Below are 25,814 nucleotides of genomic sequence, written 5' to 3' on the forward strand. Positions count from 1 at the left end.
CCACTGGCGGGCAGTGAGAGAAGATGGAACGAGATGGATTCTGGCCTACATTCTGCACATTTTCTCATCTATTAAATATTTGATCTCAATACAGTTTTATGTTCCCAAAACTAGAATTTATTATGAACAAAGTGGACTAAGTTTTGTAGACTTTACCCTTTGCAAAAGTTTTTTAAAATCGCGCTGTTTAGGAGTGCAAAGGCGAATTGAGAACTTTCACACGTGCACTTCACTGAGTAGGCGTTCCCTAACGGAAATATGCAGATGCTACTAGAACGCGCCAATAGGATATCGCTAGCGTGTGCTTGGCACTGCCCACCTCCTTGCTTGTTCTGCCCACAATGATTATTTTGTTCCCATTGGAAACGACAAGCTGTGGTCTATCTTGGTTTAGTTATAAACACCTTTGATACAACAGTGGTAGTTTACTGCCAGTCTTTTTTTAAGTGGTCCGAGACAGCCGCCATTGCTTCGGTGAATAGGTCTATGTTTGTTGCAGTTTATTCTGTGTACTCAATGTTGCGTTTTTCAGCTAACCCTTGCAAACGTACTGTGATGTTTTGGTGGGCTATTCGTCAACATTAGGCTACTGCAGATGATACAAAGTAGCTAAGTTGAAACGTTGAGTGCCATCTTATTTGAGTACAAAGGGAAAAAAAGAGCATCGGCCTCCAAGACGCATTTAGCTCGGAAATATCAACCCAGTTGTAGATTAAGTCACCGGTGATAGTTCGCTTTATTTGGTATTTTTTGAAGAAATTGATTTTTCACTGCCTTGACCATGTCGCTTCACGGTAAGCGCAAAGAAATTTACAAATACGAGGCGCCATGGACGGTATATGCAATGAATTGGAGTGTGCGACCAGACAAGCGCTTTCGTCTCGCTCTTGGCAGCTTTGTCGAGGAGTACAATAACAAGGTAACTAATTTTTTCCCCAAACATTCCAATATGAATTAAATTAGCCTACCATTAATCCTACTAGGGTAGACCGGGGAACACAGTAACAACAAAATACATCAAATTGGAAATAACGTAGAAACCTGTTATTCAATGTGCTAATACTTGGTTAGTCAACCTGGTCCCAGAGCATTTCGCATTATTCTGTACGTAAATCAGAGACACTCCATTTAGTTTATGTTTCGTATGGTATGTATGAATTTGTGAATGTCCATCAGCCATTTTATATATGTTACGAATTACAATAAGTATTATAAGTTACGATTTTTCAAAACATACTTAATGTTACGAATATGCAAAACTGTATAATATGTTATGAATTCTAGCTAGGTGGCTAGCTGGCTAACGTTAGCTAACATGCTAAGTACTAGGGGCTGGGCGACATGTCAAAAATGGAGGGTATAAAACATGTATATATACTGTATTTTATGTTTTTGAATAATACAAGTTCTAAATTTGCTTTATGAGTAGTGCGTGACCCAACGGTGGTAACGCATACATTCTAAGTGATTGAATGGGTCTTTGTCCATTCTGATTGTTTTACACTGTTCAATTCAACTTCAACCTAAAATAATTTCCTGCATTTCCATCAATTTCTGCATTTCCTGCACTCATTTGAAATAAATTTCACACTGCCACGTAGGGCTGCACGATATGGGCAAAAAAATAGGCCTTATTTTTAACCATATATTGCGATTTAGATCAAAACATGGAAATATAATGTTTATTCTTATTCTATAGTTAGAATATAAATAATAGTAGGCACTTTGAATACAGTGTTTGACATGACAACGAATGAAAATGCCAGGGAGGAGTTACAGGGTAGGAACGAAAATGATGGTAGTGTTTCCTAGGGGACCCTAAAGTCTTTGCCTACATTAAATGTTTCTTCATGTAGCCAACATATTCATTCTTCACATATTCATGCTTCGCCTATTCCTCTTTGATTTAGAAGATACTGTTGTACAAACAACATGCTTATTTAGGCCTACACCAGCACTGGTATCAGGCTGTATTAGCTTGCTACGTTTGATCTGACTCAGTACATTTTATTAGCTAGCTAGCCAGCTAACTAGCGATTAGCATTAGTGGCTAACTCAATTTAGCTAAAACCTGCTAAGAAAAACAAACTAGTTGTTTGCAGATGTAAGAAACACTAATCGTGTAATTATAGAACACTTGTGGATTTATATTAAGAAGCAAACTGGAAACAACATCTTTGTCATCAACATTGTTGCATGTGCTGCATTAGCCATGCAGACTGAATGCAAGTGTCTCATGGTCAAGCAACAACAAACGGCATGGGGAGAGAGAGCGGAGAGGAATGACTCAAGTAGCGGTGTAAACTATAAAAATGGACGTTACACACGGCATATCACATTTAACAAACCAAATATTCAAATACCATTATAGAAGGTAAAGGAAAAACCCAAAATGGTCCGTGCATCAGTACCGGTATATAGTCAAATACGATATACCGCCCAGCCCTACTAAGTAGTTGCAAAGTAGCAAAACATTTCTAAGTAGTTGTCTGTGATGAGATTCGAACTCGCAATTTATGGGTTGCTAGATGTTCGCGTTATATGCCTACCATCCACCCCGACCAACCACCCTACTTTCGGTTTTGCCTTAAGTAACACCTGTCTTGTGTAACAATACCAAACTTAACATATCATATTAATTTGAGTGTCCCAGATTTATATTTACTATGTTACGTCTAGGCTATGAGACCAGGCTGGATTAGTGTATCTACATACCTAGGAAGTTTTGCTTAAATCCATAATTACCTTTGTTTCATTGATGACAAATGTTTTTTCTGGTCAAATTGTAAATATTCTTGCTGCGCCTCTTTCTTGATTATTGACCTGCGGAATGTTCCCCATGTATCTAATCATATCATTTTTGTCAGTAAGAAGAGGTGTTTTTATTGGTATAGGCTAGTTGATGAGAATTGTTGTATTTTTTCTCACGATTCGGATTAGACTCAGATTTGTAATTTGTTACAATTAACCCCTTGCCTAGCCAGCAGATCCGACCTGCTTGCTTACAGCTGCACTAGGGTCAGACAGGCTTCCTGTGTAGATTAAGACGCCGCGGCACCGGTGTGGGATATGGCTCGGAAAATGTACCTCAATCCAGGGATGAGAAATGCGTTGTACTCCGAATTTTACCATTTTCACCGAGAAGATTGAACGACTGCTAGTCTCAGGCTGTATATACCAATTAATTGTGTATTACAGCCTGATTAATTTGACTAGAACAATTGCAACAATATCCATCACTGTCAATAAAACAAAGGTGTCACTGTTGGGTAGTTCCAGTGAATAAAATTCAATACCATACTTATCCTCTTCAGAAAACCTTTTTGCTGTGATTTGACCACACATTTAAAATGTTAATATCTTATCCATAGCGATATACAGGAGCAATAAGGGTTAAGTGCCTTGCTCAAGGGCACATCGACAGGTTTTTCAACTAGTCTGCTCTGAGATTTGAACTAGCACCCTTTCAGTTACTGGCCAAACGCTCTTAACCGGTAGACTACCTGCCGCCCCATACTGTTGTTATTGTCTGTTTCCCCATAGGTTCAGATAGTTGGATTGGAGGAGGAGAGCTCAGAGTTTGTCTGCCGCAACACATTCGACCACCCTTACCCCACCACAAAGATTATGTGGATTCCCGACACCAAAGGGGTGTATCCTGACCTGCTGGCTACCAGTGGAGACTACCTGCGCATTTGGAGGGTAAGAAGCCAATTGTCTACTACTGCCAGACCAGTGCCTACCCTGAATATTGTAGCGACCTTAACCCAACATCTAGCGTCAACGTCAATAGGTTCCAATCAGAGAGGCCCATACATGTGAAGGGCTTGGTATAGAGAAACCTGGGGAGACGCTCTCCTGAAGGAAGGGGGTAGTATAGCGATCTGCTCACGTCACTTCCTGTTGAACACTTCCTGTTGAACGCAGAATGAGGGAGAGCTCAGTTTGTTGTTTTGAAAGTGTATTGGAAAGTTTCTTAGTAGCTAGCTAACTTTTTAGTTTGGATCCCGCAACGCATTTGGCATCAGTTGCTGGGACTGCTACCCTCTGTCCAGTGATCCTGCCGACCAAGGCCGGGTCTGAGGAGCTATTTGGCATAACAGCTAGCCTAGCTGCTAGCTAGCTGCCTATTAAGCTAGCAAGGTTTCTTGAGGGCTTGAATGCGACGCTGTTAGCCATTGTGGCTGGGACCACGTTTTGTCCCGGGTTTGTGGCTGTCTAGATCCCTGCTGTTTGTTGTGTTCAATCTTCCATGTGACCTGCCTTGTCTGGAACTGCGAGGAGTAACAGCGTAACCTACGTTGCTAGCTACCATGACAAAGACCAAAGCTGGCGGGAGTACTGTTGAGGACAGTGGTGTCTCTACCACAGGTGAAGGATATTTTAAACAAACAGAGTTCTACAAGCAGTTTTTACAACCACAAGAAAATAGCTTCAAGTGTTTTGTGCAAATAATAAAATAATGGACAACCTGACCAGAGGTCCAGGACCTGAAGAACAGTTTGCTGTTCTCCCAGGGTCAGCTCGATGAGGTGAAACAGGAGAATGGCAAAATGACAGCAATCTGTAAGTCATTGAGCGAGGACATCCGTTCTGTGTGTGAATCCATGATAACAATGACTGATAAATCAGATTATCTTGATGGACAATCAAGGTGGAACAACATAGTTGTGGACGGAATTGCAGAATCTACACATGAGACCTGGACGGAGTCTGAGGACAAAGTGAGGGAAATGACCTCTGAGAAATTAAAGATGAACCACCGGAAGATTGCGGTAGAGCGTGCCCGCAGGACTGGAAAAACCCCGTTACAGGCCCAGGCCGATAGTGATCAAGTTCCTGAGGTTCAAGGATAAGGTAGCGGTTCTGGAAAGAGCCAAGAACTTGAGAGGAACGTATATCTTCCTCAATGAGGACTATCCTGAAGCTGTGCGCCAGAAGAGGAAATAACTTATCCCAGCCATGAAAGCTGTCAGAGCGCGTGGGGACATTGCTTACATCCGCTATGACAGGCTCAATGTCCACCCTCCCTCCCAGAAGCCTGGAAGGAATGAGAGACCCAAGCCTATGGTTTCGTAGCTTCAACCCCGCAGCGCACACACACCAATTGATTAATGGACTGCTGAATGTATATTTTTTTCTCTTGCTTTGTTTGCTCTTTTCCATATTATGTCTCTGATAAGTTACCCAGGAAAGGGATGAAAATAGCCCATATTAATATATGTAGCCTTAGAATTAAGGTTAATGAAATCAATAACTTGCTAACATCAGATAACATTCATATATTAGCTATTTCTGAGACTCACTTAGATAATTCATTTGATGATACAGCAGTAGCAATACAAGGATGTAACATTTATAGAAGAGACAAAAATGCTTATGGGGGAGGTGTTGCTGTATATGTTCAGAGCCATATCCCTGTAATGCTTAGAGAAGATCTTATGTCAAGTGTTATTGAAGTGTTGTGGTTGCAGGTTCACTTGGTACATCTAAAGTATTTTATTTTGGGGTGTTGCTATAGGCCACCAAGTGCTAACAGTTAGTATCTAAATAATACATGTGTGAAATGCTTGATAGTGTATGTGATGTTAACAGAGAGGTCTACTTTCTTGGGGACCTGAATATTGACTGGTTTTCATCAAGCTGTCCACTCAAGAGGAAGCTTCTCACTGTAACCAGTGCCTGTAATCTGGTTCAGGTTATTAATCAACCTACCAGGGTGTTTACAAAGACTACAGGAACAAGATCATCCACATGTATTGATCACATTTTTACTAATACTGTAGAATTTGTTCTAAAGCTGTATCCGTACCCATTGGATGCATTGATCACAATATTGTGGCTATATCCAGGAAAGCCAAAGTTCCAAAAGCTTATACAAAATAGTGTATAAGAGATCATACAAAAGATTTTGCTGAGACTCTTATGTGGATGTTACAACTATTTGTTGGTGTGATGTGATTAATAAGGAGCACTGCACTTGATGAATTTTTGAAATTGCTTCTTCCAATTATTGATAAACATGCACCTGTTAAGAAACTGACTGTTAGAACTGTTAAGGCTCCATGGATTGATGAGGAATTTTAAAATGGTATGGTTGAAAGAGATGGGGCAAAAGGAGAGGCTAATAAGTCTGGCTGCACATCTGACTGGCTGACTTAATGCAAATTGAGAAATTATGTGACTAAACTCAACAACAAAAAAGAAGAACCTGTATTATGAAGCCAAGATCAATGATATAAAGAATGATGGGAAAAACGTCATCTTTTATCGAATCAGATTGCTTATTCCTCACAACCATTTGATGTTGCCAGTTATGTTAATGATTACATCATTGGCAAAGTGGGAAAACGTAGGCAGGAAATGCCAACAACGAACAGTGAGCCATCGTATTCATGCATAAAAAAACAAATAATGAAAGAAAATCATTGTAAGTTGGAATTTTGTAAAGTTAGTGTGGGAGAGGTGGAAAAATTATTGTTAACGATCAATAATAACAAACCTCCTGGCATTGACAACTTAGATGGAAAGCTACTGAGGATGGTAGCTGACTCTATAGCCACTCCTATCTGTCATATCTTTAATTTGAGCCTAGAGGAAAGTATTTGTCCTCAGGCCTGGAGGGAAGCTGAAGTAATTCCGCTACCCAAGAGTGGTAAAGCGGCCTTTACTGGTTCTAACAGCAGACCTATAAGCTTGCTGCCAGCTCTAAGCAAACTGTTGGAAGGAATTGTGTTTGATCAAATACAATGCTATTTCTCTGTAAACAAATTAACAGACTTTCAGCATGCTTATAGAGAAGGGTACTCAACATGTACTGCACTGACACAAATGACTGATGATTGGTTGAAAGAAATTGATAATAAGAAGATTGTGGGAGTTGTACTTTTAGATTTCAGTGCAGCCTTTGATATTATTGACCATAACCTGTTGAAAAAACGTATGTGTTATGGCTTTTCAACCTCTGCCATATTGTGGATTCAGAGCTATCTATCTAATGGAACTCAAAGGGTTTTCTTTAATGGAAGCTTCTCTAATGTCAAACATGTAAAGTGTTGTGTACTGCAGGGCAGCTCTCTAGGCCCTCTACTCTTTTCTATTTTTGCCAATGACCTGCCACTGGCATTAAACAAAGCATGTGTGTTCATGTATGCTGATGATTCAACCATATACGCATCAGCAACCACAGCTAATGAAGTCACTGAAACCCTTAACAAAGAGTTGCAGTCTGTTTTGGAATGGGTGGCCAGTAATAAACTGGTCCTGAACATCTCTAAAACTAAGAGCATTGTATCTGGTTATGAATGGTGTGGCTGTTGAACAAGTTGAGGAGACTAAATTACTTGGTTTACGATCTAATGTAACGCTATCATGGTCAAAGCATATAGATTCAATGTTTGTAAAGATGGGGAGAGGTCTGTCCGTAATAAAGAGATGCTCTGCTTCCAGAACAAATTCAAGGAGAGAGGGGGAGAGATTATTAATATTGCATGGGACTCCGTTCTATCTCATTGCTCAAATGAACAGCAAACCTGGTTTAAAAAACAACAACAGATAAAGCAGCACCTCACGGCACAATGCCTCTCCCCTATTTGACGGAGATAGTCCTGAGTGGCGCAGTGGTCTAAGGCACTGCATCGCAGTGCTAGCTGTGCCACTAGAGATCCTGGTTCGAATCCAGGCTCTGTCGCAGCCGGCCGCGACCGGGAGACTCATGGGCAGCGCACAATTGGCCTAGCGTTATCCAGGGTAGGGGAGGGAATGGCCGGCAGGGATGTAGCTCAGTTGATAGAGCATGGCGTTTGTAACGCCAGGGTTGTGGGTTCGATTCCCACGGGGGACCAGTATGGGAAAAAAAAATATATATATATATATATATATATATATATATATATATATATATATATATATGTGTATATATATGTATTCACTAACTGTAAGTCGCTCTGGATAAGAGCGTCTGCTAAATGACTAAAATGTAAATGTATTGATATGTAGGCTACGTGTACCTTTTTTTTATTTTTGTTGTTTTATCCTTGAGCTGTTCTTGTCTATTGCTGTTCTGTATTATGTCATGTTTTGTGTGGACCCCAGGAAGAGGAGCTGCTGCTTTTGCAACAGCTAATAGGGATCCTAATAAAATACCAAACCCAAAGCTCATAGCTGCATGTTGGAGTTATTTACAGGCTTGGCATATAAAGCAAAAAAGAGAAGGGGGGAATGAAATGGTGACATGAAGTGGTTTCTGTGAGGAGTACAGGCAGGGAGTGTTACACCAGGTGGTGGGTTACCATAACAGGTAGGCCTACATTATATTCACTGTGTTTATGCACGTTTTTGGGGATATAAAATTAATCAATAGGATGCTAACTAGTTAAAAGATCACATTTGGGATCTGGCTAGTGATTAGCCCAATGGGGTTCCCCATCTGCATTTACCCTATGCTTCAGCCTATTTATTTATAGCCACTATGCCGCATCAGTTGGCCTACAGGTGATAATGCTTATTGCTAATGGCATACCTGATAATATAGACCAAGCATAGGCTATATGCATGGTCTAACATGTATAAATAATTTAAACAAATAATTTCCCCAATATGTTATTGGGTTCATTTCTGGAGATGGAAATTATATTTTAGATGGTGTCAGCATTCATTTTGGAATAGAATACCCTTTTTAAAAAGTCACCAGAACTGAGCTTCGCAGTCTTTATACATAAAAATTATCCAGGGTGGACTTACAAATTATCTAGGGGAGAACACTGGGGGGTATAAATACAGTTGAAGTCGGAAGTTTACATACACTTAGGTTGGAGTCATTAAAACTCGTTTTCCAACCACTACAAATATCTTGTTAACAAACTAGTTTTGGCAAGTCGGTTAGGACATCTACTTTGTGCATGACACAAGTAATTTTTCCAACAATTGTTTACAGGCAGATTATTTCACTTATAATTCACTGTACCAGTGGGTCAGAAGTTTACATACACTAAGTTGACTGTGCCTTTTTAAACAGCTTGGAAAATTCCAGAAAATGTCATGGCTTTAGAAGCTTCTGATAGGCTAATTGACATAATTTCAGTCAATTGGAAGTGTACCTGTGGATGTATTTCAAGGCCTACCTTCAAACTCAGTGCCTCTTTGCTTGACATCATGGGAAAATCAAAAGAAATCAGCCAAGACCTCAGGAAAATGTTGTAGACCTCCACAACTCTGGTTCATCCTTGGGAGCAATTTCCAAATGCCTGAAGGTACCACGTTCATCTGTACAAACAATAGTACGCAAGTATAAACACCATGGGACCATGCAGCCGTCACACCGCTCAGGAAGGAGACACGTTCTGTCTCCTAGAGATGAACGTACTTTGGTGCGAAAAGTGCAAATCAATCCCAGAACAACAGCAAAGGACCTTGTGAAGATGCTGTAGGAAACAGGTACAAAAGTATCTATATCCACAGTAAAACGAGTCCTATATTGACATAACCTGAAAGGCCGCTCAGCAAGGAAGAAGCCACTGCTCCAAAACCGCCATAAAAAAGCCGGACTACGGTTTGCAACTGCACATGGGGACGAAGATCGTACTTTTTGGAGAAATGTCCTCTGGTCTGATGAAACAAAAATAGAACTTATTGGCCATAATGACCATCGTTATGTTTGGAGGAAAAAGGGGGTTGCTTGCAAGCCGAAGAACACCATCTCAACCGTGAAGCACAGGGGTGGCAGCATCATGCTGTGGGGGTGCTTTGCTGCAGGAGGGACTGGTGCACTTCACAAAATATATGGCATCATGTGGAAGGAAAATTATGTGGATATATTGAAGCAACATCTCAAGACATCAGTCAGGAAGTTAAAGCTTTGTCGCAAATGGGTCTTCCAAATGGACAATGACCCCAAGCATACTACCAAAGTTGTGGCAAAATGGCTTAAGGACAACAAAGTCAAGGTATTGGAGTGGCCATCACAAAGCCCTGACCTCAATCCTATAGAACATTTGTGGGCAGAATTAAAAAAGCGTGTGCGAGCAAGGAGGCCTACAAACCTGACTCAGTTACACCAGCTCTGTCAGGAGGAATGGGCCAAAATTCACCCAACTTATTGTGGAAGGCTACCCGAAACGTTTGACCCAAGTTAAACAATTTAAAGGCAATGCTACCAAATACTAATTGAGTGTATGTAAACTTCTGACCCACTGGGAATGTGATGAATGAAATAAATGCTAAAATAAATCATTCTCTCTACTATTATTCTGATATTTTACGTTCTTAAAATAAAGTGGTGATCCTAACTGACGTAAAACAGGGAAGTTTTACTAGGATTAAATTACAGGAATTGTGAAAAACGGTGTTTAAATGTATTTGGCTAAGGTGTACAGTCGTGGTCAAAAGTTGAGAATGACACAAATATTAATTTTCACAGTGTGCTGCCTCAGTTTTTATGATGGCAATTTGCATATACTCCAGAATGTCATGAAGAGTGATCAGATGAATTGCAATTAATTGCGAAGTCCCTCTTTGCCATGAAAATGAACTTAATCCCCCAAAAACATTTCCACTGCATTTCAGCCCTGCCACAAAAGGACCAGCTGACATGTCAGTGATTTCTCTCGTTAACACAGGTGAGTGTTGACGAGGACAAGGCTGGAGATCACTCTGTCATGCTGATTGAGTTAGAATAACAGACTGGAAGCTTTAAAAGGAGGGTGGTGCTTGAAATCATTGTTCTTCCTCTGTTAACCATGGTTACCTGCAAGGAAACACGTGCCGTCATCATTGCTTTGCACAAAAAGGGCTTCACAGGCAAGGATATTGCTGCTAGTAAGATTGCACCTAAATCAACAATTTATCGGATCATCAAGAACTTCAAGGAGAGCGGTTCAATTGTTGTGAAGAAGGCTTCAGGGCGCCCAAGAAAGTCCAGCAAGCGCCAGGACCGTCTCCTAAAGTTCATTCAGCTGCGGGATCGGGGCACCACCAGTGCAGAGCTTGCTCAGGAATGGCAGCAGGCAGGTGTGAGTGCATCTGCACGCACAGTGAGGCAAAGACTTTTGGAGGATGGCCTGATGTCAAGAAGGGCAGCGAAGAAGCCACTTCTCTCCAGGAAAAACATCAGGGACGGACTGATATTCTGCAAAAGGTACAGGGATTGGACTGCTGAGGACTGGGGTAAAGTCATTTTCTCTGATGAATCCCCTTTCCGATTGTTTGGGGCATCCGGAGAAAAGCTTGTCCGGAGAAGACAATGTTAGCGCTACCATCAGTCCTGTGTCATGCCAACAGTAAAGCATCCTGAGACCATTCATGTGTGGGGTTGTTTCTCAGCGAAGGGAGTGGGTTCACTCACAATTTTGCCTAAGAACACAGCCATGAATAAAAAATGGTACCAACACATCCTCCGAGAGCAACTTCTCCCAACCATCCAAGAACAGTTTGGTGACGAACAATGCCTTTTCCAGCATGATGGAGCACCTTGCCATAAGGCAAAAGTGATAACTAAGTGGCTTGGTGAACAAAACATCGACATTTTGGGTCCATGGCCAGGAATCTCCCCAGACCTTAATCCCATTGAGAACTTGTGGTTAATCCTCAAGAGGCGGGTGGACAAACAAAAACCCACATTCTGACAAAGTCCGAGCATTGATTATGCAAGAATGAGCTGCCATCAGTCAGGATGTGGCCCAGAAGTTAATTGACAGCATGCCAGGGCGGATTGCAGAGGTCTTGGAAAAAGAAGGGTCAACACTGCAAATATTGACTCTTTGCATAAACTTAATGTAATTGTCAATAAAAGCTTTGGCACTTATGGAATGCTTGTAATTATGCTTCAGTATACCATAGTAACATCTGACAAAAATATCTAAAAACACTGAAGCAGCAAATTTTGTGAAGACCAATACTCCAATATTCTCAACTTCTGACTTCAACTGTATGTCTGCTTCATTTGATGAGGTGTTAAAAACAAAAACTTTTGTTGGTCCTGACAGGTGAGCGACACTGAGACTCGTCTGGAATGCCTGCTCAACAACAACAAAAACTCTGACTTCTGTGCACCGCTGACATCCTTTGACTGGAATGAGGTGGACCCTAACCTGCTGGGTGAGAATAACTTTTTATCCTTTTTTTTATGGACTACATTACCGGATTCTCTGGACGCCTCTTCCCGATAGCTAAACAACCGTACCTTCTAGGCTTGGGCGTTAAACCAGGGTATTTGGAAATAGCCACAGGATGTTTTTTCAATACCGTTGAAACTATTTCTTTGAAGTTTTTCAATACATTTGTATATTTGTAGCTACTTTTTAAGTACCGTAATTTTCGGACTATAAGCCGTGCCTTTTTTCCCATTTTTCGACCCTGCGGCTTATATAACGGTGCGGCTAATCTATGGATTTTTACAGCTAACGGCCACTAGAAGACTACCTAAATCTATGGATTTTACAGGTTACAGTCCACCAACTTTAACTCTATGGGCTCTATGACCGGTCCGCGCCCCCCACCTTTAAGCGGCGGGCTCCAGCAGGAAAAGCTGGAGGCCGGAAAAGAGTGAGACAGGTAGCGCGCAAAAGTAAAAGTGGAACCGAGAGTGGTACGAGAGACCGAACGAGAGACAGAACGAGAGCAAGACAGTTTCTCTTTCCCGACAATCCCCTCTGTGCACGAACCCTTACATATGGTAATTAAACATGAAAACACCTGCGGCTTATAGTCCAGTGCGGCTTATATATGAACACATCATTCAATATCATTCAATTTAGCTGCTGCGGCTTATACTCCGGTACGCCTTATAGTGCGGAAAATACGGTATACTGAACAAAAATATAAACGCAACATGCAACAATGTCAACGATTTGACAGAGTTACAGTTCGTATAAGGATATCAGTCAATTGAAATCAATTCATTAGGCCCTAATCTATGGATTTCACATATGCATCCGTTGGTCACAGATACCTTTAAAAAGAAAAAGTAAGGGCATGGATCAGAAAACCAATGCAGCGCGACACATGCTGTGCGATATCTCCTTCGCATAGAGTTGATCAGGCTGTTGAGCGTGGCCTGTGGAATGTGTCCCACTCCTTTTCAATGGCTGTGCGAAGTTGGTGGATATTGGCGGGAACTGGAACACGCTGTCATACACGTCAATCCAGAGCATCCCAAACATGCTCAATGGGTGACATGTCTGGTGAGTATGCAGGCCATGGAAGAACTGGGACATTTTCAGCTTCCAGGAATTGTGTATAGATCCTTGCGACATGGGGTCATGCATTATCATGCTGAAACATGAGGTGATGGCGGCGGATGAATGGCACAATGGGCCTCAGGATCTCGTCACAGTATCTCTGTGCGTTCAAATTCCCATAGATAAAATGCAATTTTGTTCGTTGTCCGTAGCTTATGCCTGCCGATACCATAACCCCACCGCCACCGTGGGGCACTCTGTTCACAACGTTGACACTGCTCGCCCACACAACGCCATACACATGGTCTGCGGTTGTGAGGCCGGTTGGACGTACAGCCAAATTCTCTAAAATGACATTGGAGGCGGCTTATGGTAGGGAAATGAACATTCAATTCTCTGGCAACAGCTCTGGTGGACATTCCTGCAGTCAGCATGCCAATTGCACGCTCCCTTAAAACTTGAGACATCTGTGGCATTGTGTTGTGTGACAAAACTGCACATTTTAGAGTGGCCTTTTATTGTCCCCATCACAATGTGCACCTGTGTAATGATCATGCTGTTTAATCAGCTTCTTGATATGCCACACCTGTCAGGTGGATTGATTATCTTGGCAAAGGAGAAATGCTTACTAACAGGGATGTAAACAAATTTGTTGCCAAAATTTGAGAGAAATAAGCATTTTGTACGTGTGGAAATTTTCGGGATCTTTTATTTCAGTTTCATGTTGCGTTTAATATTTTTGTTCAGTGTAAATACCTGCAGTCAACTTGTGCAATACGTTAGGAGATAAAGCAGATCGCGTTCTTCGTTTCACATTATGAAGCTTACCGTAGTTCCCCAGAACAGTTGACCCAGTCGTGTTTTTGTTTGTTAATAGCACAACGGGGGAAAGCGAGAGCAGTAGAGTCGAATTGTGTATTTGGTTTAATTTCCCAGTTAGATAAGTAATTAGCTGAATTAATGAGTAGATGGGACACACATAGTGTTAGCTTTCTGCCGTGTTTGAGAAGTCTAAGCTCTTTGGACGAGTTATCTGTACAGCTGTCACTGCTATCTTGATTTCCTTGCGTTTGTTCTCCTCTCTGTTCTCGGCCTCAGTCTGCTCCTCTCCCCTCCTCCTTCTCAGAGCAGGCATGCAGGCCATCGCCCTAGCAACTCCACACAGACACAGCGTGGTACACATGCTGCTCAAGAGCATGCTTCAAAACTTACCGTATTTTCCGCACTATAAGGCGCACCGGAGTATAAGCCGCAGCAGCTAAATTGAATGATATTGAATGATGTGTACATATATAAGCCGCACTGGACTATAAGCTGCAGGTGTTTTAATGTTTAATTACCATATGTAAGGGTTCGTGCACAGAGGGGATTGTCGGGAAAGAGATGGCTGCTTGAAAACTTCCTTTGCACAATCTGTCTTGCTCTCGTTCTGTCTCTCGTACCACTCTCGGTTCCACTTACTTTTGCGCGCTACCTGTCTCACTCTTTTCCGGCCTCCAGCTTCTCCTGCTGGAGCCCGCCGCTTAAAGGTGGGTGGCGCGGACCGGTCATAGAGCCCATAGAGTTAAAGTTGGTGGACTGTAACCTGTAAAATCCATAGATTTAGGAGGTCTACTAGTGGCCGTTAGCTGTAAAAATCCATAGATTAGCCGCACCGTTATATAAGCCGCAGGGTCGAAAAATTGGAAAAAAGGCGCGGCTTATAGTCCGAAAATTACGGTAGTTCATTTGACAATGTCTCTCGTTCAGATTCGCTTGTAAATGTCCAAACTCTACTACCTATATATCTTTATGAGCTGGATTTCCTGTCTTTGCAATTCGTTTATTTTTGTTTGCGCTCGTTAGCATAGTTAGTTAGCATCCTCCATGGAAATACACTGTTACTTGTGCTAATTTTGTTAGCATTTTGGCAAAAGATGCCCAATGGGCTTTTTTTTTGCGTTTCTACCGCCCCGTTGTGTACTAAAGCTGGTAATACCATAAATCCCGGGATGCGAGAGGACTGTATGACGATGTCAAAATCGGGTTACTGCCCAACCCTAGTACCTTCAACCGTAACGTTAGTGCATGTCCATTCGGCTTCCCAGAGGTGGAACAGGCTACTCTGGCTCATTTCAATGATGTGATGTCTATCAAATTGTGCAGTGTTGCATGATCATTGAGTAGCGAAATAACAGTTGTATGTTATTTATTTTTACATGTTGTGTTAGGTTATGTTGTCATACGGGCTAAAGGCGTTTGGTTTCACCCCACATTTAGGATAAGGATTTTGCCCCCAAATTTTCTTTGCATCCTTTTGTTTGTGGTACTGCAATAGCCTTAGTTACAACAGACATAGGTTGTAGCTACACGTCGATCATGTTGTCCTAAATTAGCCTATAAGATCTATATATTTTTGGAATTTTCATTCAAACTGCTGCAGGGTTTTTATTTCAGCTGTAAAGAGATATGAGGCAAAGATGTACAGTGCATTCGGAAAGTATTCAGACCCCTTGACTTTTTCCACATTTTGTTACGTTATAGCCTTATTCTGAAATTGATTAAATTGTTTTTTTCCTCATCAATCTACACACAATACCCCATAATGACAAAGCAAAAACAGATTACATTTTTTTGGGTGCAAATGTATTAAAAATAAAATACTGAAATATCATATTTACCTAAGTATTCAGACCCTTTACTCAGTACTTTGTTGAAGCATCATTGGCAGCGATTACAGCCTCGAGTCTTCTTGGGTATGACGCTACAAGCTTGGCACTCCTGTATTTGGGGAGTTTCTCCCATTCTTCTCTGCAGATCCTCTCAAGATCTGTCAGGTTGGATGGGGAGCATTGTTGCACAGCTATTTTCAGGTCTCTCCAGAGATGTTCGATCGGGGTTCAAGTCCGGACTCTGGGTGGGCCAATCAAGGACATTCAGAGACTTGTCCCGAAGCCACTCCTGCGTTGTCTTGGCTGTGTCCTGTTGGAAGGTGAACCTTCGCCCCAGTCTGAGGTCCTGAGCGCTCTGGAGCAGGTTTTGATCAAGGAGCTCTCTGTACTTTGCTCTGTTCATCTTTCCCTCGATCCTGACTAGTCTCCCTGCTGCTGACAAACATCCCCACAGCATGATGCTGCCACCACCATGCTTCAACGTAGGGATGGTGCCAGGTTTCTTCCAGACGTGACGCTTGGCATTCTAGCTAAAGAGTTCAATCTTGGTTTCATCAGACCAGAGAATCTTGTTTCTCATGGTCTGAGAGTTCTTTAGGTGCCTTTTGGCAAACTCTTGGTTCCAAACTTCTTCCATTTAAGATTGATTGAGGCCACGGTGTTCTTGGGGACCTTCAAGGCTACAGAAATTTTTTGGTACTCTTCTCCAGATGTGTGCCTCAACACAATCCTGTCTCAGAGCTCTACAGACAATTCCTTCGACCTCAGGGCTTGGTTTTTACTCTGACATGCACTGTCAACTGTGGGAACTTATACAGACAGGTGTGTGCCTTTCCAAATCATGTCCAATCAGTTGAATTTACCCTAGGTGGACTCCAAGTTGTAGAACCATCTCAGGGATTATCAATGGAAACAGGATGCACCTGAGCTCAATTTCGAGTCTCATAGCAAAGGGTCTGAATACTTAGGTAAATAAGGTATTTATGTTTTCAATTTCTAAAAACCTGTTTTTGCTTTGTCATTATGGGGTATTGTGTGTAGATTGAGGATTTTTTTTATTTTTTTTTATTTTTTTAGAATAAGGTTGTAATGTAACTGTGGAAAAAGTCAAGGGGTCTGAAAATGTTCCGAATGCGCTGTACATCCCGTCGATCAAATTGGCTGATAACACATGCCCAGAATGTGATATGGTTGTTTAGCTCTGGGGAAGAGGTGTCCTCGTGTGCGGAACGGGGCGGTTCGATCCGGTCACGCAGCCTCTGCCTTCTTTTTAACACTAAATGTCAATAGCAAAGAATTGAGTCTTGAGCAAGTATGAGCTCTTGTCGCCTCTTCACAAACAAGAGACACTAGCATATACCATTAGCTCTCCAGGTGTCATTCTTATACACCCATGGTTGGTCCCATTTTAAAAGAACATCTTATAAAGACTTTATATAGAGCATTCATAATGTCTTTATTAGCTCTACATCGATGCTTCACTTCACGTTTTATAAGCAAAGTCTTACTACATAAAGGGGGATATAAAAGGTTCTTACGTCTGTTGCTTTGCCAAATGCAGCATAACCCTTTTGCCACCCTTTTATATAGCATGACATTTGCTTATGAATGATACATAGGCCTTATAAAGGGTATAGGAAGGCTTCATTAAAGATGCGCTGTAAAGGTTTTGTATAATTTCAGCCAGTAGTTTTAGCTCTCAGGCCAAAACAGGTCCCATAAAATTCCCCTGCAATTCAAATGATATGTTACAAATTCCAATTCGTACAACATTTTATGAATTTGTAAGTACTTAAGATCCCATTGAATAAATCTCATGTTTCTTCTCTGTAGGTACCTCCAGTATTGACACCACCTGCACTATCTGGGGCCTGGAGACAGGTCAGGTACTGGGCAGGGTCAACCTGGTGTCTGGCCATGTCAAGACTCAGCTCATCGCCCATGACAAAGAGGTAAAGGCACTGCAGGGGTTAGGCCAGAGCTGAAATAAACAAAGTTCCAATATCCACACTTTCATACTAAGTATGTGGTGATGTATTGGTCATGCATGCTACGTAGTATGCTAGTGTGGATATTGGGCATATTCAATTAAATGGTATAGCAATGTCCCAAGTGATCAATGAAATTGCCTCCACCCATTGTAAGTCGTCGTATTTTGCCATACTTGCCTAAAGTATCTGTCAAGTCAATTGACTATGAACAAACCATATTTTCTATCGAAACAGTAGATGTCACTTGTTATTTCACCAAATGTCTGTCCTGTGTGTGTCCTTGTCACAGGTCTATGACATCGCATTTAGCCGAGCCGGTGGTGGCCGGGACATGTTTGCGTCGGTGGGGGCAGACGGCTCTGTGCGCATGTTTGACTTGCGCCACCTGGAGCACAGCACCATCATCTACGAGGACCCCCAGCACCACCCGCTGCTCCGCCTCTGCTGGAACAAACAAGACCCCAACTACCTGGCCACCATGGCCATGGATGGAATGGAGGTCTGCTCTGTCTGTGTCTGTTTGCCTGTCTGTCTGCATGTCTGTCCCATCCTTCATTGTACTGTATGTGATTACGTTCATGTGATTGATTAATGCTATAGCAATGCAAATAATGTGTTTGGTTATCTGGCTAAAATACTGGAACAGTAGAAATCCGTCAATTGTGCTAAACAAAAATTCTAGTGGTCTATGATTATATGTATTCTACCTTAGCATGTGCATTATTCTCTATGTCCGTCCCAGGTGGTGATCTTGGACGTCCGTGTGCCATGCACCCCAGTGGCCAGACTCAACAACCACCGTGCCTGTGTCAACGGCATCGCCTGGGCGCCCCACTCCTCCTGCCACATCTGTACAGCAGGTATGCTCTCTGTTTCCTCCCGCTAAGCTTATACAGTATTAACCATGTGCGTATGTGCCAACCAGCCATGTGCTAACCTTCCAAGTAATTTTTTTTACATATTTGATTCCTTAGTTTTTGAAGTAGTATTTGGAAAATGACAAGGACTTTGGGATGATTTGGACTTAAAATTAAAACATGATAATATCGGGTGCAGTTACTTAAATTGGTTTTTGGTTGTAAAATGCTAAATTTGGCGGATGGTGGCAGTGGCTAGGTAAACAAACTCAAAGTTTGCAATGCACTCCTTCAAGGTATGGAAACACATGTCATTTTGTAATTGGGGTGAGCTATCTCTTAAATGTACATTATTGATTGATTAATCCATAAGATTCAGTTGACAAAAACATCAAAGATATTCTCAGAAAATATGAATATAGATGAAATAGCACATCTGCACCGCTGGTGAGATTTTATCTTTTATAAATCGTTGTTCCATAACATCCCCTTGGAATTATTTAGTAAAACTAGAGCACAGGGCTGAAAATAAATACCATTGATTATCAAATCTGACCTCTAGTAGCCCAGAACACAAGCATTGATTTCGGTCTACAATACACTAACTACTGTTCCCTTTCCTGTCCGGAAAGTAGCGGATGACCATCAGGCGCTGATCTGGGACATCCAGCAGATGCCCAGGGCCATCGAGGACCCCATCCTGGCCTACACAGCCGAAGGCGAGATCAATAACGTCCAGTGGGCATCCACCCAGCCTGACTGGATTGCAATCTGCTACAACAACTGCCTAGAGATTCTCCGCGTCTGACATGACCTGGGCTCAGCTCTTAGCGGGACAGTCTGAGGTGATCCTCGGAATCTGATCTGAGCTCAGTGTTGATGTCCTATTTATACAGTTGGTAAACCGAGAGGGATTGTATAACTCCAGCCCGCTCAAGAACGGACATGGCAACTTCATTTTAAAAAAATCTGACGTCAACAGGGACTCCTGTTCATGAAGGACTGAACCGTGTGATAATGATACTGGATTGTGTGTGTGTTGTTGCACTTTTCATCTGAGGATAATGTTATAGATGCCCTTTACATTCAAAGGGGGGCGACAACGTTACCCACAGACAATGTTTACACCCTCCTGAGTAATTTACGGAAATGCTCAAGACAATTTGGTGTACATACCACACATGTTGCACTCGCACTCCCCCTGGCTGCCTCTCAATTTATAATTTTCTCAGCAGTTGTCATTTTTGACAGACATGTTTGAATAAGATGCGGTTCATTGTGAGCTGATGTTTGTGAAGGAAAAACAAGAACACAAATCAAGAGTAGCCAAAAGACTCAACTTGTCACAATTATACACACACTTACCAGGGCGCTTTGTTTAAATCTGAGACTTTTCAGTATGTTGTTTGATAAACGAATAGGCTTTAACATGTGAATGGATCTATTTCTTTAAAATGGGTCTTTGTTAGAATCAGCAGTTGCTACATCAATTTTTTGACTTATAAATTAATGATACGTACCCATTTGATTCTTGAAGAATATAACCTATAAATGCTTCTTGAGCTTAGTTCAACTGTCGTTCCAAATCAGAACCCAAAATATAAACTCCAGTGTTTGTAAACAAAGTAAATGTAAACAACACTATATATCCTCAAAACATGGTTAAAACTATAGTTTTGATATCATATATGGTCAGTACTTGCATCCATAGCTGTCTATGAATTTGAGTGGTTAGATTTCTCCAGCCCCATCCCTCAGCTTTTTACTGAAACAGGGAGTCTCTTTGTTATTGTTTCTACTGCTGATTGCCGCTTTAAGCTCTTGTTTTAAATGCAGTGTAATGTGCGTAGTTATTAGTTGAGTGGCCATTGTAATGTACAATATCTTTATTCCCTTAACAACCCAATATGTCTGAATCACATAGTTTCAGATCATATGGTTATATTTAAAACGGGACTGAATTCCACTATTCAGGTATTCAATTGTTTGTTTTTATCTTCACATTTAAAATTTTGCCATTGAACATAAAGTGACAATTGTGATATGAAAAACATATTTATTTAATACAAACTACAGTAAATATCTGCATTGAACTTATTCATCTACTACTACAATACAGCTTTCCTATTTGCCTTACTTGGTTCTGCCTGTAAAATGTTAAGAATTATCTTAGTGTTAAAGGTAACCCTAAACACTTTGTGTATAAACTAGATTAGGTAAATGTACACTACCGGTCAAAAGTTTTAGAACACCTACTCATTCAATGGTTTTTCTTTATTTTTACTATTTTCTACATTGTAGAATAATAGTGAAGACATCAAAACTATGAAATAACACATGGAATCATGTAGTAACCAAAAACGTGTTAAACAAATCTAAATATATTTTATATTTGAGATTCTTCAAATAGCCACCCTTTGCCTTGATGACCGCTTTGGACACTCTTGGCATTCTCTCAACCTGCTTCATGAAGTAGTCACCTGGAATGCATTTCAATTAACAGGTGTACCTTCTTAAAAGTTAATTTGTGGAATTTCTTTCCTCCTTGATGCATTTGAGCCAATCAGTTGTGTTGTGACAAGGTAGGGGGGGTATACAGAAGATAGCCCTATTTGGTATAAGACCTAGTCCATATTATGGCAAGAACAGCTCAAATAAGCAAAGAGAAATGACAGTCCATTACTTTAGGACATGAAGGTCAGTCAATACAGAACATTTCAAGAACTTTTAAAGTTTCTGCAAGTGTAGTTGCAAAAACCATCAAGCGCTATGATGAAACTGGCTCTCATGAGGACCGCCACAGGAATGGAAGACCCAGAGTTACCTCTGCTACAGAGGATAAGTTCATTAGAGTTACCAGCCTCAGAAATTGCAGCCCAAATAAATGCTTCACAAAGTTCAAATAACACACATCTCAACATCAACTGTTCAGAGGAGACTGTGATTTTAGGCCTTCATGGTTGAATTGCTGCAAAGAAACCACTACTAAAAAGACACCAATAAGAAGAAGAGACTTGCTTGGGCCAAGAAACATGAGCAATGCACATTAGACCGGTGGAAATGTGTCCTTTGGTCTGATGAGTCCAAACTGGAGATTTTTGGTTCCAATTTGGATGAATGGATGATCTCCGCATGTGTATTTCCTACCATAAAGCATGGAGGAAGAGGTTTTATGGTGTGGGGGTACTTTGCTGGTGACCCTGTTTGTGATTTATTTAGAATTAAAGGCACACTTAACAAGCATGGTTACCACAGCATTCTGCAGCGATACGCCATCCCATCTGGTTTGGGCTTAGTGGGACTATTATTTGTTTTTCAACAGGACAATAACCCAACACACCTCCAGGCTGTGTAAGGGCTATTTTACCAAGAAGGAGAGGGATGGAGTGCTGAATCAGATGACCTGGCCTCCACAATCCTCCGACCTCAACCAAATTGAGATGGTTTGGGATGAGTCGGACCGCAGAGGGAAGGAAAAGCAGCCAACGTGCTCAGCATATGTGGGAACTCCTTCAAGACTGTTGGAAAAGCATTCCAGGTGAAGCTGGTTGAGAGAATGCCAAGCGTGTGCAAAGCTGTCATCAAGGCAAAGGGTGGCTATTTGAAGAATGTCAAATATAAAATATATATTTGTTTAACACTTTTTTTGGTTACTATATGATTCCGTATGTGTTATTTCATAGTTTTGATGTCTTCACTATTATTCTACAATGTAGAAAACAGTAAAAAAATTAAAGAAAAACCCTTGAATGAGTAGGTGTTCTAAAACTTTTTACCGGTAGTGTGTATGAATTATTGTAATGTACAGAGAGGAAATATTGTATTGTCGAGGTGCAAATGTCATCTCAACAAGGGGTTCTACTTTTTACATTTTACTTTAAGCCTCGGTCGTAAGGGCTACATAACACTGTCATGATGACATAAACAGCCATGACAGCTGGTGTCACCTTATGGCAACCAACTTAAAAAATGTCATGACACACACCATTAATAAGCTTAGTCAGTGGTGGTGGAGGGGAATAGGGGAGGGTTGTCCCCAGAAATTGTTGCTTTGTTTTTATTATTATTATTATTATTATTGGGCACGGGAGGGTAGTGTGTTTTTTTTTTCCTGTTTACATTCGCCCTTTTGCAGCTTTTACTATATAATTTCTTCCATCCTAGCCAGATTTCCTCAACTGCTTGCTTGCGTGCAATAAAACTTCACAATACCGTGCAGAGCGTTCGATTTGGCTGCTCTGGGTCAAGGAGACCCCCAGCTCTGCTAAAACCATTGACAACTAAGCCTACGTGCTGTTTTAAGGGATTTTAAAATAAATATTAACTAGACTGAACAAAAATAAACGTAACATGCAACAATTTCAAAGATTTTACTGAGTTACACTTCATATCAGGTAATCAGTCAATTTAAATTAATTAATTAGGCCCTATTACATCTGAATCACAGTTTTAGATCATATGGTTATATTTAAAATGTGACTGAATTCCACTATTCAGGTATTCAATTGTTTGTTTTTATCTTCACATTTTAAATTTTGCCATTGAACATAGTGACAATTGTGATATGAAAAACATCTTTATTTAATACAAACTACAGTAAATATCTGCATTGAACATATTCATCCACTATTACAATACAGCTTTCCTATTTGTCTTACTTGGTTCTGCCTGTAAAATATTAAGCATAATCTTAGTGCTAAAGGTAACCCTAAACACTTTGTGTATAAACTAGATTAGGTAAATGTACACTACCGGTCAAAAGTTTTAGAACACCTACTCATTGAAGGGTTTTTCTTTTATTTTTACTATTTTCTACATTGTAGAATAATAGTGAAGACATCAACTATGAAATAACACGTATGGAATCATGTAGTATTGTTGGTCACAGATGACAAAAAAAAAAAAAGTAGGGTTGTGGATCAGAAAACCAATCAGTATCTGGTGTGACCACTATGTGCCTCATGCAGCACAACATCTCCTTCGCAGAGTTGTGGCCTGTGGAATGCAGTCCCACTCCTCTTCAATGGCTGTGCGAAGTTGCTGGATATTGGCAGGATTGTCCAGAGCATCCCAAACATGCTCAATGGGTGACATGTCTGGTGAGTATGCAGGCCATGGAAGAACTGGGACATTTTCTGCTTCCAGTAATTGTGTACAGATCCTTGCGACATGGGGCTGCGCATTATCATGTTGAAATATGAGGTGATGGCGGCGTATAAATGGGCCTCAGGATTTCGTCACGGTATCTCTGTGCATTCAAATTGCCATCAATAAAATGCAATTGTATTCATTGTCAACAGCTTATGCCTGCCCATACCATAACCCCACCACGGGGCACTCTTCACAACGTTGACATCAGCAAACCGCTCACCCACACAACATCTGCCCGGTACAGTTGAAACCAGGATTAATCCGTGAAGAGCACTTTTCTCCAGCGTGCCAGTGGCCATCGAAGGTGAACATTTGCCCACTGAAGTCGGTTACGATGCAGTTAGGTCAAGACCCTAGTGAGGACGAAGAGCACACATATGAGCTTCCCTTAGACTGTTTCTGACAGTTTGTGCAGAAATCCTTTGGTTGTGCAAACCCACAGTTTCATCAGCTGTCCGGGTGGCTGGTTTTAGACAATCCCGCATGTAAAGAAGCGGGATGTGGAGGTCCTGGGCTGGTGTGGTTACACGTGGTCTGCGGTTGTGAGGCCGGTTGGACGTACTGCCAAATTCTCTAAAACGACGTTGGAGGCGGCTTTTGGTAGAGAAATTAAAATAAAATGTTATGGCAACAGCTCTGGGGAACATTCCTGCAGTCAGCATGTCAATTGCCCGCTCCCTCAACTTGAAACATCTGTGTCATTATGTTGTGACAAAACTGCACATTTTAGTGGCCTTTTATTGTCCCCAGCACAAGGTGCACCTGTGTAATGATTATGCTGTTTAATCAGCTTCTTGATATGCCACACATGTCAGGTGGATGGATTGTCTTGGCAAAGGATAAATGCTCAATAACAGGGATTTAAACAAATTAGTGCACACAATTTGAGAGAAATACGCTTTTTGTGCATCTGGAAATTTTCTGGGATCTTTTATTTCAGCTCATGAAACATGGGACCAACATTTTACATGTTGCATTTATCACATCTTGAAGAGCAATAAACTACACATTTCCGATCATTCCACATTTGGCTCTATCATCGGAGTTATACAGCAAGTAACCTCATGCTTCTCATGATCAGTAAACATCAATTGATCATGTATTTTCAGCCTATCCATTTGGCATGTAGCTAGTAGATTAGGCTTTTGGAAAGAGCTTGACATCGGCAAGTCCTCGTCCTGGTGAAGTTGTCAGTCGGACTACTGTCATCACCACTATAGATGGCAAGCAAATATAACCTTCTAGTTTATCACCTAACAGTTTGTTAACAAGCCATATTGATGTAATCTGTTATTAGCTAGCCAATTTGATGTGGTCCATTAATCAATGTAACTTATATCTGTCAGCAGCAATCGTGATTAAACACTCTTAAAAACAATGTTGAAAAGGGGATAATGTTAGCTAACTTCGCTAGGTAGGCCTATTGGTTGGAGAAAAAAGTACATTAGGTCTACTTACCAGTATGTTCAGCTGAACTGTACAAAGTTTCTACTGGTAGCTTGCAAAGTAAACATTAACAGCTAACAGTACATCGGCAAATACGCCCTTCTGCTGATTGACAGGCAACAGCCCACAAAGGATGGGAAATTAACCTAAACCACTCATGCTTGTCAGGTCAAGTTCATTTTTATTTTATATTACTCAAATCCAATTTATGGTGGCCAATATTGAGAGATATCTTGAGGCTAGCCTTCTGTATCTGAAATGACATGATCAGTTGATCATGAAAAGCATGAAGTTACAGTACTAAAGAGCTAAATGTGAACAATTGTTTTGCATGGAAAAATCAAGAAATGTGTAGTTCTGACTATACTCTTCATGAGGTGATGATATTACATCCAAATAGTTATTTAAAAATTGACACACAGTTGTCAATGGTTTTAGCGGAGCTGGGGTCTCCTTGCCCCCTAGCAGGCAAATCAAACGCTCTGCACCTTGTGACTTTTCATTGATAACGACCTGTATCAAGGTGTTTTGGTACTTCCCTTA

At 41.2% G+C, this 25,814-nt stretch overlaps 1 protein-coding gene across 2 annotated transcripts; it reads left to right on the plus strand.

Annotated features, from left to right (window-relative positions):
* Positions 1 to 398: 398 nt before the first annotated feature.
* On the plus strand, positions 399 to 19,997 carry LOC121566928 (DDB1- and CUL4-associated factor 7). 2 transcript variants are annotated; one of them, XM_041876856.2, is made up of 7 exons: positions 399 to 919; positions 3,544 to 3,702; positions 11,982 to 12,093; positions 17,660 to 17,778; positions 18,107 to 18,316; positions 18,560 to 18,677; positions 19,307 to 19,997. In XM_041876856.2, exons 1-7 carry the CDS (start codon positions 782 to 784, stop codon positions 19,480 to 19,482), a joined length of 1,032 nt encoding a protein of 343 aa, XP_041732790.1. In that variant the 5' UTR covers positions 399 to 781; the 3' UTR covers positions 19,483 to 19,997. The 2 variants fall into 2 exon arrangements, with proteins under 2 accessions (XP_041732790.1, XP_041732802.1); XM_041876868.2 differs by having other exon boundaries at positions 19,310 to 19,997.
* The last annotated feature ends 5,817 nt before the right edge of the window (positions 19,998 to 25,814 follow it).

This window comes from Coregonus clupeaformis, chromosome 1 (assembly GCF_020615455.1).
Source record: "Coregonus clupeaformis isolate EN_2021a chromosome 1, ASM2061545v1, whole genome shotgun sequence".
NCBI classification, from domain to species: Eukaryota; Metazoa; Chordata; class Actinopteri; order Salmoniformes; family Salmonidae; genus Coregonus; species Coregonus clupeaformis.